The 14,935-nt window shown below is 31.6% G+C and overlaps 1 protein-coding gene across 1 annotated transcript in view; it reads left to right on the top strand.

The window, feature by feature from the left end:
• The first annotated feature begins 3,383 nt into the window (after positions 1-3,383).
• LOC110815022 (ARM repeat superfamily protein) overlaps positions 3,384-14,935 on the top strand; it is a 36,470-nt gene continuing 24,918 nt past the window's right edge. Inside the window, exons 1-14 of the mRNA XM_088216608.1 lie at positions 3,384-3,667; positions 4,009-4,144; positions 4,242-4,329; positions 6,290-6,439; positions 7,536-7,698; positions 8,307-8,491; positions 8,580-8,753; positions 11,322-11,467; positions 11,551-11,674; positions 11,778-11,958; positions 12,224-12,383; positions 13,313-13,354; positions 13,593-13,711; positions 13,803-14,001. Coding sequence (XP_088072734.1) covers positions 3,578-3,667; positions 4,009-4,144; positions 4,242-4,329; positions 6,290-6,439; positions 7,536-7,698; positions 8,307-8,491; positions 8,580-8,753; positions 11,322-11,467; positions 11,551-11,674; positions 11,778-11,958; positions 12,224-12,383; positions 13,313-13,354; positions 13,593-13,711; positions 13,803-14,001 — 1,957 coding nt within the window. The 5' untranslated portion in view covers positions 3,384-3,577. The remainder of the gene's footprint in view (positions 3,668-4,008; positions 4,145-4,241; positions 4,330-6,289; positions 6,440-7,535; positions 7,699-8,306; positions 8,492-8,579; positions 8,754-11,321; positions 11,468-11,550; positions 11,675-11,777; positions 11,959-12,223; positions 12,384-13,312; positions 13,355-13,592; positions 13,712-13,802; positions 14,002-14,935) is intronic.

Genomic DNA, 14,935 nt, shown 5'->3' with positions numbered 1-14,935 from the left:
TTACCCCATAAGATGATATATGATCCATGACAACACATTTTTTGAAAATAGTTTTATCCAATAAGTAAAGGTTTAGCACAAATACCATCTTGAATATTTAAAAATAGTAAATAAAATCGATTTGAATATTTAAATTTGGTAAAACTCACTATAAACTTGTTCCGTTGCCATATATAGTTATAGTAAACTATTGTATCAAAGTATATACGTATCTAAATTATAAATATATACTTAATTTAGTTATTATTTAATTGTGATTGATTGTTTAAAAAATTTCACTATGCATAAAGAGAAAATAAACAAAAGTTTGTTTACATTTCTTTTCCTTGTAGATCATCAAATTGCTGTATTATTAAACCTCATCAATAATACAAAATATTGTATAAGATTCAAATATTTTCATAAATAGATAGGAATAAAAGCATCACAATTTAAAACGATCTATACGAATATGTTTCGAGTACTATTCATGCACTTATATTCATTATTTTAAATAATTATATTTATTTTTTTATTAAATAATTGATATAACGTTTTATGTTAGATTAATTATATTCATAATTTGCGGTTGATGTTTAAGATAAGAAGTGTGTATATTTTTTTAGAAGTTTTGTACGTATATTAGTTACAAGATTTATAAACAAAAACTATAACGTAATATAATTTGATCCCCAAATGAGAACACACAGTAACATAACTCAACTTAAACACAAATTTTTTTAAAAAAAATTATATGATTGATTGTAAGATACAATGATGCTAATTACTATAATAGTAGATATGACTTTTATTTAAAAATACAACACTTACACAAACGAGATAAAATTTTGAAAACAAAAACTCTATTAAAGTTCCCAATTTATTTTCATTTCAATTATACGACTTATTCAATCATTACAAGATTTAACCTCCCCATTATTGAAGACTTCTGCATTATTTAAATTTTTGTCTGTCATTGTACATTTAAACAAGTATCAAGCAAGCATCACATTTTAAAGTCATTTGGTTTGTATTTTAATTTTTTTATTACTTTATGCTCGTTTCCTTTATTTATATTTATTATATACGGTTTGTTGCTATAAATAGACAACAAATATTATTTGTAATCTTCCTTTCAAAATTTCAATTTATTGGATAGAATATTGTGATGAATACGAGTTATCATGATATCTCCAATTGGAAGAAAACGTTTTATACCATAACATGAACAACATTGACGAAAATAAAATAACTACTTTTTTAATAGTGGAGATATGGTGGATATCTCGTCAAGTTTGGACATCATTGGCACAACCATGGAGTTTCAAAATATATGTTGTAAGAATTATTACCATACTGACAAGGCTGATCATTTTAGATTTTATAGATGTGTTGACAAATTTATATAGTAAGTTGCTTAAATACAAAATAAATGATTATACTCACATAATTTTTTGTATAAGTATTACTAATATACTTTATTAAAAATCATCACAAGACTTGGGTTAGATATTCATAAGTAATTTGGATGTCAATAAATAAATAATAACTTAGTTTTTACCATTATAGAGGATTTTAAGGTTGGGTTACGCAAATATATAAAAACTCGATGTAGATGTCTCTTATTTTTATGTTAGATAACTTCTTATTTAGTAAGGTACAAGTTGTCTTCCACTTTTATATTTGGAAAGTCAAACTTAAGAAATTATTTAATATTGACGAAGACATCCAAATATTGTATACTCATAGAGAAGACGATATTTGTACTCATATATCAACTTACTATAATTACAAAATTTATATTAGTTTTATAAAGTTGACTCATATTTTAGAGTGTCTTTATATTTATCTATATATGGATCTATATAGTATTATTTAGATTTGTCTTGTTCTATTCATTATTTATTTTTTTTAAAAATGAAGTTTCACTTATTTTTTTTATTTGTAAAAAAAAATTAAATAGAAAAAGATTTAGTATTCTAATGATAATACAATATAAAAGGCAACAAAACTCGAATAAAAATAGTATTCTAATTATATGTTGATTACGTATTCAATTTAAATTGTTTAGTTTTCTTATTTATCAATTAACAAATATATTACATAGAATTACTTATTTTGAAATTATAAATATAAACAAAAGTTGTTCAATTATAAGTGTGTAAGTTCATCGAAATTTGCATATTAAATGATTAGAATATAAATATGTAAAAATAAAAATAATAAATAATATTTAAAGAAATTGCAATATTGAAGTTTTATGCTTAAAAAATAACTAGTAATAATGATTGAAAAGAATGTAAAAATATGTAGACATATATATATATATATTGAAAACAAATAGAATTTAATGTTTAAAAATTATGAGATTGAAATATATGTATAATTGGAAACAAAAAGATTTCAATATTTTAAACAAAGAAGATAAAAGTATTTATTATCTCACAGAAAAAAAAAGGATAGAAATTCGTGCAAATAGAGAATAAAAATTTTATTACTTGTTAAAAATCGTATATAGAATGGAAATAATTACTCCAATTTAAAAATTAAAAAATTATTATTCTATATAAATTATAGTGAGAATTAGGAATAATAAATAAATTTATAACTCGTGATAATCAAACTGCCATACACATTATTTTCAAAATTTAACGAAAACCAATTCGACATATATATTAATATGACAATTTTAAATTTGTGTAAAACAAAAGTAAAACAGGTTCGAGTTTGAAGACAAAAAGTTGTATGAACTCGATTTAAATTTTTATATACAATAAAAATATTGTATACTCAAACATCACAAATATATACATTGTGTAATATATATAAAACATGTTGTTTAAGGTTTCATTTTAAGTTATTTTGTGCATTTGACTGAAAGAAAAAAGATAAAACGCGGAACGTACCAGATAAAAGGAGGCAAACTTTGTTTAATTTAAAATTTAGACAGTGTAAATAAAATGTATTTTTTATAAAATTACTTTGGATTTAACATGAATTAAATTTTAATTATTTGCGATCGAATTATGTTTAAATTTCGTGAAAACTATTTCGAACATAATCTCTCGTGATGATTAGGGAGAGTGAAAGTCATTGTTCTAGTGGGAGAATATAGATTGCTATTCTAAATGTGTTATTCTAAACGAGGTGGACAATCATGCGTATCCAAACATGGTTAGAAAAATCCATCAGAAAAACAAAAGAAAAACATGGTTAGAACAAAATTGGTAATAAAGTGCCTCCAAACGATGCCGTTTTATGGTGAATCAGTTGGTCGGGGGCAAGAAAGGCAGTGCGGGCACTATTTTACGGTTCTCGAACCGCGCGTGAGGAAACAGTCCCGGGACCTGATTACCTAAGTCCATGAAAGTATACGGTTAAAACAACTGTAACCCTAGTACTTTAAATACCCTCTGAATTCTAGCTGCATTTCTCCGCAACCTTCACTCCTCTCTCTCGCTGTCATTCTCTCTCTAAACCCTAGGAAGACGCACCGCTTAGCTCAATTGAGCTCTAACTAGGGTTTAGGTAGACTCTGATCGTCTCCAGTTATCCGTTTCTTAAGTCTTAATCGTGTTTTTGGATCCTTGATCCGGATATGGATCTACCTAGCCTCGCTGTCATCCTCCGGGCAGCTCTAAGCCCCAATCCAGATGAACGCAAAGCCGCCGAGCAAAGTCTCAATCAGGTTAATCTTATTTTCTTTGTTGACTTCTTAGTTTTTGTCCTAAGTTGCTTGATTTCGTATTAGTTTTTTTTTTTTTTAATCTTGTTGATAGATCAGTTGATTGTTAAGTTTGCTCGAAACTCTGTTGCTAGCTTTCCTGAGGGTCTCAATGGTTATTCGTCATCAGAATTCTGTTACTTTATCGCTTATAATTGGCTGATCATTTAGAATCGATACTTAGGCGGACAAATAGTTAAATAAAAAAAGGAACTTGCTTGGTATTTCTGGATTGGTTTTGTGTATTTATCGAACTAATCCACTCTATCGATTATTTTGTTTCGTTTTGCTTGTACGTTGTGCAGTTTCAGTATGCTCCACAGCATCTGGTTAGGCTATTGCAGATCATCGTAGATAATAATTGTGATATGGAAGTGCGACAAGTTGCTAGTATCCATTTCAAAAACTTTATTGCCAAGAACTGGTCACCGCATGATCCTGGTAAGTATTACTGATCATCAGAATTCATATACGGAAAAGCTTCTTTTGCTATTGTTCTTATCTAACGCTAATGATTTATTGCTATTTGATGACGCAGGTGAGCAGCAGAAGATCTCACAGAGTGATAAAGACATGGTGAGGGATCACATTCTTGTATTTGTTGCCCAAGTTCCCCCCTTGTTGAGGTACAGTTTTTTTATGTACTTCCAAACGCAACGCTTAATTGCTTTTCTGCTGTGATATTGTATTGTTGGTTATGGTTGAAGAGAAACTGATATTTGCTGTAATTGGTAGCCAAATAATGAGTCAGTGCTTCAGAGTTTATAATTATACATGTTTTGTTCATTTACCTATGCACGTGTAGTAGGGAGGATCTAAACATTTTCTACTATACAAGCAAATTTATTGAGGGAAATTTTTAAAAGGCAGTAATAGTAGTTTCTCTAAAAATAATATATTGGTTAATAAATTTTATTATCAGTGGTAAATTCAACCAATAAAATCTTAGAAAAAGCCATTAGTTTTTAATCTTTTTTTTTAAAATAAAAGAGAAAAGATATTATTTACAAAGATACCAATAGGGTATCACCCAAGTACATAAACTAGTTACAAGTCAATTAAATGGTTCATGACCATCCCCAGATCCTCTCCATCATTAATGTCATGACCAAGTAAAATAGATCCAAAAGTATGTATCCATTTATCTCTAACATATGTAAAATTAGTCTCATTGTTCTCAAACGCTCTCGCGTTCCCTTCCTTCCGCACAACCCAAAAAATAGTAAATGAAATTAGAAATAAATGCCAATTTTTTTTATACAAACCCGTCCAAGCCCACAATTCATTACTCACATTCTCAGCCATAACCCAATTCAACCCCAACAGCCCAAACACAGAAGTCCATAAATTGTAGGTCTTCAGACACCGCAACAGTAAGTGATTGCAGCTTTCCTTAGCCGATTTGCAAAGGAAGCATCTGTTGACCAACGTGATTCCTTTTCTTTTAAGTATATCAATCGTTAAAATGCATTCCTTTGTAGCTTCCCATGTAAAAAAAGCCACTCTAGGCGGAGCTTTACTCTTCCATATCTGTTTGAAGGGAGCACTATCGCTATGTCTGCAATTATCCCATTTACACAAAACCATGTACATAGACCTCACAGAGAAACCTTTCCCCACATCAGGTTTCCACACTCTCTTATCTCTAAAATCATCTAATTTTATGCTGTCCAAGCATTGTAACAGCTAGCTTTTAATCCTTTATAACCTCCTATCTGATATATATTGCAATATGCATGCATGTCTAACATTTTCTTTCTATATAGTGAAAAATTAGTAAACTAATTGAAAAAATAAGTACTTATACATTACAGTTTATATTTAAATTTAAATTTCACTGAGGGCAGTTATTCCACTCCACCCTTGTGTGTACCTCTTCATATGTTTGAACATTGTAAGGGAAGTTGGTTTGGAGCGAGTCAGTCAGTTAAGTTTACATAGAAAATCCAGATAGTGTGAATCGAGGTTGAATTATGTTGATCCGTGCTGTATATGCTGGCATGCACCACAGTGGATGTTTATGGATGGGTATGTGTTGCGATTTGAAAATAGATATACCTCCTTAGGACTCTGTTTAGTAATGCTTTGAGGAAAAAAATTATTTCTAAAGGAGTTTCTTTTAGTTTTCTGATTGAGGACTTCTTATTGAAAGCAAATATACTTTGGTGAATTATCTTCCACAGGATATTGTTGATGATGTTGTATATCACAAATATTTGTTAACAGCACCTTTGAGGATATACAAGAATATAATCAATATGATTCTATTATATTCCAGGAAATTTGTTAGTGTAATATTTTCGTAAGTTATGTGTATAAGGTTAGCAATTAAAATTCATTAGCTGTTTTTTTTTGGCTTGCCTTGGAAGCAAGTGTTGTTGTCTTTTCCAATTGAAAGTTTTGGAAAAAGGAAATAAAGATCGTGTTTGAGAAAAAAAAGCAACTCAAAAAGCAAAATTATGGAGCTTACATTTGTATTTTGTTTTCAGATCTGGAGAACATTTTTGGGTGTGTGAAGATTTACTGTATTTGTTAACTGCCTCTTCTTATCTCAACTTTGGTCATATCAAATTATCGCATGTGCAGGGTGCAGCTGGGTGAGTGCCTCAAGACAGTTATTCATTCTGATTATCCTGAGCAGTGGCCCCATCTTCTAGATTGGGTGAAGAGCAACTTACAAGATCAGCAAGTTTATGGAGCTTTGTTTGTATTGCGAATTCTTTCCAGAAAATATGAGTAAGTGAACTGCTGAGTCTTTGTTGTATCTTTGTTTTCACCTACATATAAGTACTTAAGAATTCATTATGGTAGTTAGTTCCTAATAACATTTATGGTTGATGCTGACAATGGTTTTGAAACCAAAAAGTTCTTGAATTTGTTATCATTTTATCAACACACAGCTTGTTAGCATCGTCCATATATATATGTCAATATATTTTTCTTATGAGAAAAGCAAAAATACGTGTTGGCAATAAGATCTAGTCTTTTGGAATTGATTGCTGCAGGTTCTTGGCACAGCACATGTTTTTGTTCTGTCTTTAATTGTATATGCAGGAGCATGTTTCCTTGGACATGTTCCATTGCCATTGTTAGTTGTCCCAAAGTTTATTTCTTCAAACTGTCTATACGATGAATATGTTATGGTTTTTTATGCTTTTTTTATGATGATTTATGCTCATGCAAATTCTTAACATGAAGAAAACTAATTTTTTCATAGAATAAGAACTTTTTTAAGACCCTTATGAAGGCTGGAAAGGTGGAGCTTCCTTCCATTAGTGTAATTATGAATGGGATATTGTTGTTTGTCCCACTTCAAAACTTGTTTCAATTTGAAGCCTAAGGGACTGCTGCCTCGGACACATCCAAACTGGAGCATGTCAAATTGGATTAAAAATATTTTTAATTTTCCCTAGTTTGATGTATTCTTTCTCTCCTTTTCGTCTTATTTAGAGAAGATTCCAAATGATGATATTTTCTTTTAAAATCTTTTTGTTCTTTAATTTTTCATTAATTTTATGTGTTATATGCGTGCATGCATTCTCTCCAGTCATCGAGGAAGGAATGCGTTAGTATACTTGTGAGCTTGTGCTTGCTTTGGGCAGCATTCTAGGAAAGTGGACTCAGTATTTCAGAGGAAGTACTGTGGTAGCTTTTCTGGGTGCAGTTATCTCATTTTTGATTTGGGCATTCAGAAGAAGCTATCTTGTCTGATACTCCATGGACATTCTGGTTTTCAATGAACTCTATTTAGATTTTAATTTTTTCTTTTGTAAAATTCTGTTACAGAAATTCGTTTCTTATATACTGAATAAACTCTTTAACTGTTTTATAGGTTTAAATCAGATGACGAAAGGACTCCAGTTTATCGAATTGTTGAGGAGACATTTCCTCACCTTTTAAATATATTTAGCAGGCTTGTCCAAATAGTGGACCCTTCCTTGGATATAGCAGATTTGATCAAGCTTATTTGTAAAATATTCTGGTCTTCCATTTATGTAAGTCACAGAGGTTAACGGGTAGACTTTTGCTAATTCCAACAATCTTTTGTTATCCTTTTCTTCGGGTTCTCTATAGTCTTGGATTTGTTTAGAGAACCTGATATTGCCCATGCTATGGTCTATTCTCATTCATTTATCTCAAAAAAATGTTTATTCTCATTCAGTCTTGAAGGCAATTTCCTATTTCATTTTTTTTTGGTTGCATTTCTGCAAAAAGTAAATGTTGATTAAAGAAATATGACCATTGAAATTCTTTTTTTTTGTTTTATTTATTTATTTTGAAACTCAATTATCTGTAACACTTGTTGAAAGATGTCAATAGTGAAGATATGAAAGCTTAATATTTTGCCCCATCTGAGCAATAGTGCGAACACTAGTTCATGCATCAGTCTGTAGTTTGATTCATTTTAGTTTGATATATATATACTTTTTGAGATAAAGGTATTTTAGTTTGATATATTATTCTCCATGAATGCAAAAATTTTACTTTGAAGTTTGGAACATTCTGATACAGTAATTTACACATCTTAGCTTTTGACATTTTATCAGTTTTGAAGTAATTTGATTCATTTTATTTTGGTTGGGTTCTTGTTTGTGCTTTTCAGTTGGAGCTTCCAAAGCAGTTATTTGATCAAAATGTGTTCAATGCTTGGATGATTCTTTTCTTAAATGTTTTAGAGAGGCCTGTTCCCTTAGAAGGCCAACCTGCAGACCCTGAGCTAAGGAAATCATGGGGTTGGTGGAAGGTCAAGAAATGGACTGTTCACATTCTAAATAGGCTATATACTAGGTAAGTCTCGTAAAATGGAATAATTTTGACTATTACAGGCTTTGGCTCATGGGCTTAAATGTTTTTTTATTTCTCATTTACATGATAGGTTTGGAGATTTGAAACTTCAAAATCCAGAGAATAGAGCTTTTGCCCAAATGTTTCAGAAGAATTATGCTGGGAAGATTTTAGAGTGCCACTTAAATTTGTTGAATATCATTCGTGTTGGAGGCTATTTACCCGATAGAGTTACCAACCTTATCCTTCAATATCTAAGTAACAGGTGTGCAATGTAGTCACTCATAATATATCCTTTTCTATCTTTTTTTTTCAGCTGCATAGTTTTCTTTGTAGTATAATTGGGTTGTTTGTTGGGAAGATATTTGATTTTGTTAAGAAAAAAAGAGATAATTTCACAAGAAACTAAGGGGGTCTCACTTGTGTATGAAGATGGAGGTTTAGATTGCAAATGTATTTACTCTTTTAAGGGAGACTATAAAATTTAGTTTTTTTTCTCCCGAAAATATAGAATGAAAATGACAATAAAGAGCAAAGGTTTAACTCATATGCAAAAATAAAAATGTGATATTTATAAGAGGCCTTGATGACAAAATTAAGTCCCTAAATCTTTTTTCAGATGAACAGGTGACCCTTGGACAACAATAGGGTACTGAACTAAATATCATATCCTAAACGAAAGAGATTGCTCCTCTGTTTCTATCGTTCCAAATGATCTATAAAGTAGCTAAAAAGATGGGAGAAATAACTTTCTTTTTCCTTTTCTATCTCGTGATGCCATGCAAGCCCATAATTCATAGACAACAGAACCAACTATCGCCAATTGCATATTGAGGAAGTTGAACAACATAGACCATATTGAGGAAGTTGTACTCATTTTTTTTTAAAGAATAGAAGAAAAGGAAACCATAAAAAATTTGAAAGTACCAAAATTTTCGTGTACTATAAATGAAGAAGAAAATAACTTAAATTTTATGATTCTCAATTTTATTGGTTAAAACTCATGTTTTCATTACTCTATTAGAAAAGTTATTTGATTTAAAATTATGGTACTCCTAATTATCTGTGGTGCATGACCTTTTGGTTTAATGTTTAGTTGGTGACAATAGGAAGAGTGGCAATAGCTTTGTACTTGGGAAGATATTTGGGTTACAAGAGGAAAAGACTTATTTCTTGTTTTCCTTTAACTACTTCATGGTTTATTTGTAAATGTATCTATGGTGTATGGCTATTTTCCTTTTTGGATTTAACTTATAGTGGATAACAATAGGATCACTAGCGGGTGTATTTGGGAGATAGGAGGACAAAAAAGTATTTGTTTTATCCCTAGTTATTTTGTAGTTATTTGGAAGTAAAGCAACAAAGGGGTTTTGAGGGTATTGTTTTTCCTCAAGGGAGTTGGGTATTAAGAACTGTAGATAAAAAAATTCATCTTTATTGGCTAGAAGACTTTGGTGCTTCTCACATGAGCTAATCTCTTTGTAGCACATAGTGGTCAATAGGATTTATAGGGGTCGTAGAGATGGATTAAATATTTTAGGAAGAGGATCCATTTCTCACAGGAGACCGTAGAAAGCCATCTCCCACGCACATCCATTATTTGTTCCATTTACCCACCTAAAACGAAGAGATGGTTGTAAAGTGCTGTTTTGGGGGGATATATGGATTGGGGATCAACCTTTGGCTAGCTAGTTCCCACGACTGTACAACCTATCATCTATACAAAAAGCTCCTGTCTTAGGTTTTACATTCAACATAAAGGGAGGGGGAGCTTGGAGCTTCATTTTCGTCTTAACTTATCTGATAGGAAGACTCATGACATGCTCAACCTCCTAAGCCTATTAGAGCAGATTCTCCTAAATGCTAAGCTAGATACGAGAACTTTGTCACTGGGACCTATGGGCCAATACATTTGTTGCTAAGAAAACTTTTGGAAGATTTAGGTTCCCTCATAGGTAAGGGTGTTTTGGTTGGACAATCATTTATCGAAGGCTCAACACTAATAAGATGCTTCAAGTCCGGGCCTAACAAAGCCTGGTAGCCATTTTGATTTAATATTAGGGGCTTCTATGGTTGAAAGCTTTATGAGATTGTGTTTTTGTGGAGAAAGTGTTAGGAAGGTGGTGAACACTTTTGTTTGGGGCTTTTTTTAGTGGCTTGTGATGTATGACTTGAGAGGAATCGCAAGATTTTTCAAGACCATTAGTTGTTGTTTCATGAGCTGTAGGAAAAGGTAACGTTTTTTGCGACCTTGTCGGCCAAAGCTCATTTAAAGTATCGTTATTTAGCAATTTCCGAGCCTCATTTGAATTGGGAAGTGATCATTTTGTTGCCATTGGCAGTTTTTACTGTTTTGTCTTTTATGCATTTGATCTATCCTATTCCAAATAATATTTCTCTTTCTATAAACAAAAGTATTATTTTTTGAGCTGGTGGAGTTAGAGATTTAAAGTTCCAGATCTTTTAGTTTTTATTTGTCAGTCATCCTCTTTCTTCTGCTGAGAACTTAGTGGAGTTATGACATTGTGATTGTGTTGTAAAATTCCTATCTTGTAAATGGTGGCATTCCGTTGGTGCCTTGTTATTAGATACTTTAAGAACACGTCCATTTGTTGCTTTTGTTTTTTTCAATAGAAAGTAATTGCGCTTATATTATGAATATGATGGATAGATTTTAAGAAAGAATGCTACTTAGAAGAAAATTTATCATTGTAAGAAAATAGTCCTCTTTCTTACTGTAATGGGAATCGTTCTTACATTTGTGCTCTAATATGCATATACTTATCTGACTTCTGAGGAGAAAATTTATCCCCTAATTATTATTTTTGTGCAGTATCTCAAAGAATAGCATGTATAATTTGCTGCAACCTCGACTGGATGTTCTTCTCTTTGAGATAGTTTTTCCTCTAATGTGCTTTAATGATAACGATCAAAAGCTTTGGGATGAAGATCCACATGAGTATGTAAGGAAGGGTTACGGTAGGTTTTCTAGATGCTTCTTGATTGCTTCAAGGATCTTCGATGTGCCAGCATGATTTATGCATATGATTTCCATGTTGCAGATATAATTGAAGATTTATACAGTCCAAGAACTGCTTCCATGGACTTTGTTAGTGAGCTTGTTCGGAAACGTGGAAAAGAAAATCTTCCAAAGTTTATTCACTTCATTGTGGAGATTTTTAAGAGGTATACTAACCACCAAGGTCTATAGGAAGTAGCATTTACGAGTTTTGGGATGTAATGGTGGTTCTATTTGTTTGCCATTCTCATATTTATTTTTTTGTTTTAGGTATGATGAAGCTCCTGTGGAATATAAGCCTTATCGTCAAAAGGATGGTGCATTGCTTGCTATTGGAGCTCTTTGTGATAAACTGAAACAAACTGATCCTTACAAGGCTGAATTGGAGCGTATGTTAGTGCAACATGTTTTCCCTGAGTTCAACAGTCCGGTTGGTCATCTTAGGGCCAAGGTTGTGACTAATACATATGCATGCTTGTTTTAAATTTTATGGCCTTTCTTCCCATATGGTCTTGTGGATTCTTTAACTGCCCTGTTACTTAATCCTTGTTGGAACTTATGTTTAGTTATTTGATGTTGGAATTTGAATGCTTCCAGAGTTACAAATGGACATGTTAGGAAATCTTTGATTTTTTATAATATTTCTACTAGAATATTAAGAGCCCTTGGATCTTGTTTTGGTGTACTTACAAAAATCTTCTTGTGGTGCACATCAGGCTGCATGGGTGGCAGGGCAATATGCCCACATCAATTTCTCAGACCAGAACAATTTCCGTAAAGCTCTGCATAGTGTTGTTTCTGGTTTGCGTGATCCAGAACTTCCTGTTCGTGTGGATTCAGTTTTCGCATTGCGTTCATTTGTTGAGGCATGTAGAGGTATGTGCATGACTTAATAAATTATGCTTTAATAATTTATATTAAACTAATATCAGATTTGAATGGAAAATAAAGCAAATGCATACGTAAGTGGAATAAGCAGGGTTCTTAGTAGCTATGATGAGTCCATTTTTTTATTGGGTTGACTGAATTCCATAGACTGGTTATATTAGAGGATATTTTGGATTAGTATTCATTACTAAGGGGTCATGAATGATGCCCGACTTATAATTCCTGTATTCGTATTGGATCATTTCAACCCTAACCTTTTATAAAAGAAAAAAAACAAAGATATCCTTGTAATTTAAACAATTTAGAGAACCACCAACATAAAAACCAACATCAACTTACAAGTTATCTAGAATCAAGTATTAGTTCTTTTGATTTTGAAATTACACCATAGAACTTCTATAAATTATTAAATTAGCTTTTTAAAATGTTGAGTATGCTGCTGAAATGTTAGTGTTCAAATAAAGAATCTGTTTGATGAGACATTTAATTACAAGATTGATATTGAATTTAAAATCTTAAATTACATAATTAAACTTTAATAACATTATTGAAAGTTATTCACAATGTCATTTATTAGAAAAATGGAATTTATTAATTTGACATGTAATATTGGAAAAGTTTTATTAGTATCTAGATGCATTATTAGTTGTAGTGATAGGGCTATTACAATTATTTTCAACTTATTACAGTTTTATTTAGCATCTCATTCTAGTGAACCAAACATAAAAATGATGATGTAATAAATTATTCCTAATTGTGAACCAAATACCATAATCTAATTGCAGTTCCATTACAATGTTATCTCATTGCTGTCACATAGCTTTTTCTTCCAGTCCTAATGTCATTATTTAAATCTAAGGCACTGTAGATCTAGATACATGTGCTTTGACTAAGAGTGAACTCTGTTCAACGTGCAGATTTGAATGAGATCCGGCCAATTCTTCCTCAATTACTTGATGGTAAATGGGTCTAAAAAGTTCTTTATGTGTTATCTAAAATGCTTCTTATGCTATACTTTATACTTGTGTGGAGGAGGTTATTGGAATTTGGTCTATCTGTTTGTTTGTGGATCCACTTTATTATTCTCACTATGGTTTGTTTTTTTTCTTATCTTGTTTCATGAATTGTGAAGAATTATTAAACCTTCATTTTTAGATAATCTTTTACTTAGTAAGTTAATATTGTTGTTTTCCGCAGAGTTTTTTAAACTTATGAATGAAGTTGAGAATGAGGATCTCGTATTCACACTAGAAACTATTGTAGACAAGTTTGGAGAGGAGATGGCACCTTATGCTTTGGGACTCTGTCAGAATCTGGTAAAATTTTTTTTCTCATATTCCTCGTATGTTTCTGTTTTGGAGTTTGACCATACCTTCTTGAAGCTTTCACTATCTTCTTCATCTTCAGGCAGCTGCATTTTGGAGGTGTATGAACACGGCCGAGGCTGATGAGGAAGCTGATGATCCTGGTGCTTTGGCTGCAGTTGGTTGTTTGCGTGCTATAAGTACAATTCTTGAATCAGTTAGTAGGCTCCCTCATCTTTTTGTGCAAATAGAACCAACCTTGCTTCCGATAATGCGCAAGATGTTGACAACTGATGGCCAAGGTATGCATGGTCTTCTTTTTATTCTTAAAAAAAATATTGACAATTGATGGCCAAGGTATGCATTATGCTTTACGGGCATTGTTTGTTACTACTAAGACGCATTTTAGTTTTGCATTTTGGGGTTGCTTTTTTCCGATACCATACCATACTTTTGGCAAACTTGTACTTGGAGATACATTCACAATTCTTTTAAATAAAAAATTTCAATTTTAATAGCATATTTGGTTTATTGAGGAAAACAACGAAGTAACAAATTTGCTTTTTTGGGAAGCAAGGAAGACAACTAATAATTTTTTAGTTTCCAAATGCACCCATAATCTTTTGAAAAAAAGGATTGCATGTGATATATAAAATATTTCATAACTTTCTTAATCTATCTTACCCAAAAACCCAAAATTTCTCTTCTTCCTACTGTAAGTTTTTGTTGTTGAGTTATTACGTTTTCTTCAAAAGATTTGAAGGGCTCTTGATAATGTTGAGGAATCTTATGAACTCAAATCAGTCGCCAAAGAACTCTAAGGCCTAAGCTTATATTTATTTTTATCTTTTGTGAATAGTTAATAAAATAGGTTATGTACTGGTAATTTTTTGTTTATTTCTTTTGCACGAGAAATATTATTTTCCATAGTAATATGGTCTTCCTCAGAGTGATTGGGATACAAAATATGGGGCAAACATGATTCACTGAGGCATTAGGAAATCAATCTCTCAGGTATATTATTCTTTTGCCCTTTGCTTCGATAAGTCTTATGCCGTACCCCATGAATAATCATATCATGTCATGGAACATGAGAGGCATCATGATTCCAGTTATGTTATAGGGGCACTGAGTAAGTGGGAAGGACATGTACTTTGCCTTTAGGCGAACTAAAGTGGGGTTGATGTTGATTTCTTATGAAGTGTGTTTGGAATGTGAAAGCGATAAGGTGGTTTC

Source organism: Carica papaya, chromosome 3 (genome assembly GCF_054855325.1).
Source record: "Carica papaya isolate Zhongbai chromosome 3, ASM5485532v1, whole genome shotgun sequence".
NCBI lineage: Eukaryota > Viridiplantae > Streptophyta > Magnoliopsida > Brassicales > Caricaceae > Carica > Carica papaya.
The sequence above is the reverse complement of the archived record's forward strand: the minus strand, read 5'-3'. Positions and strand labels throughout refer to the sequence as shown.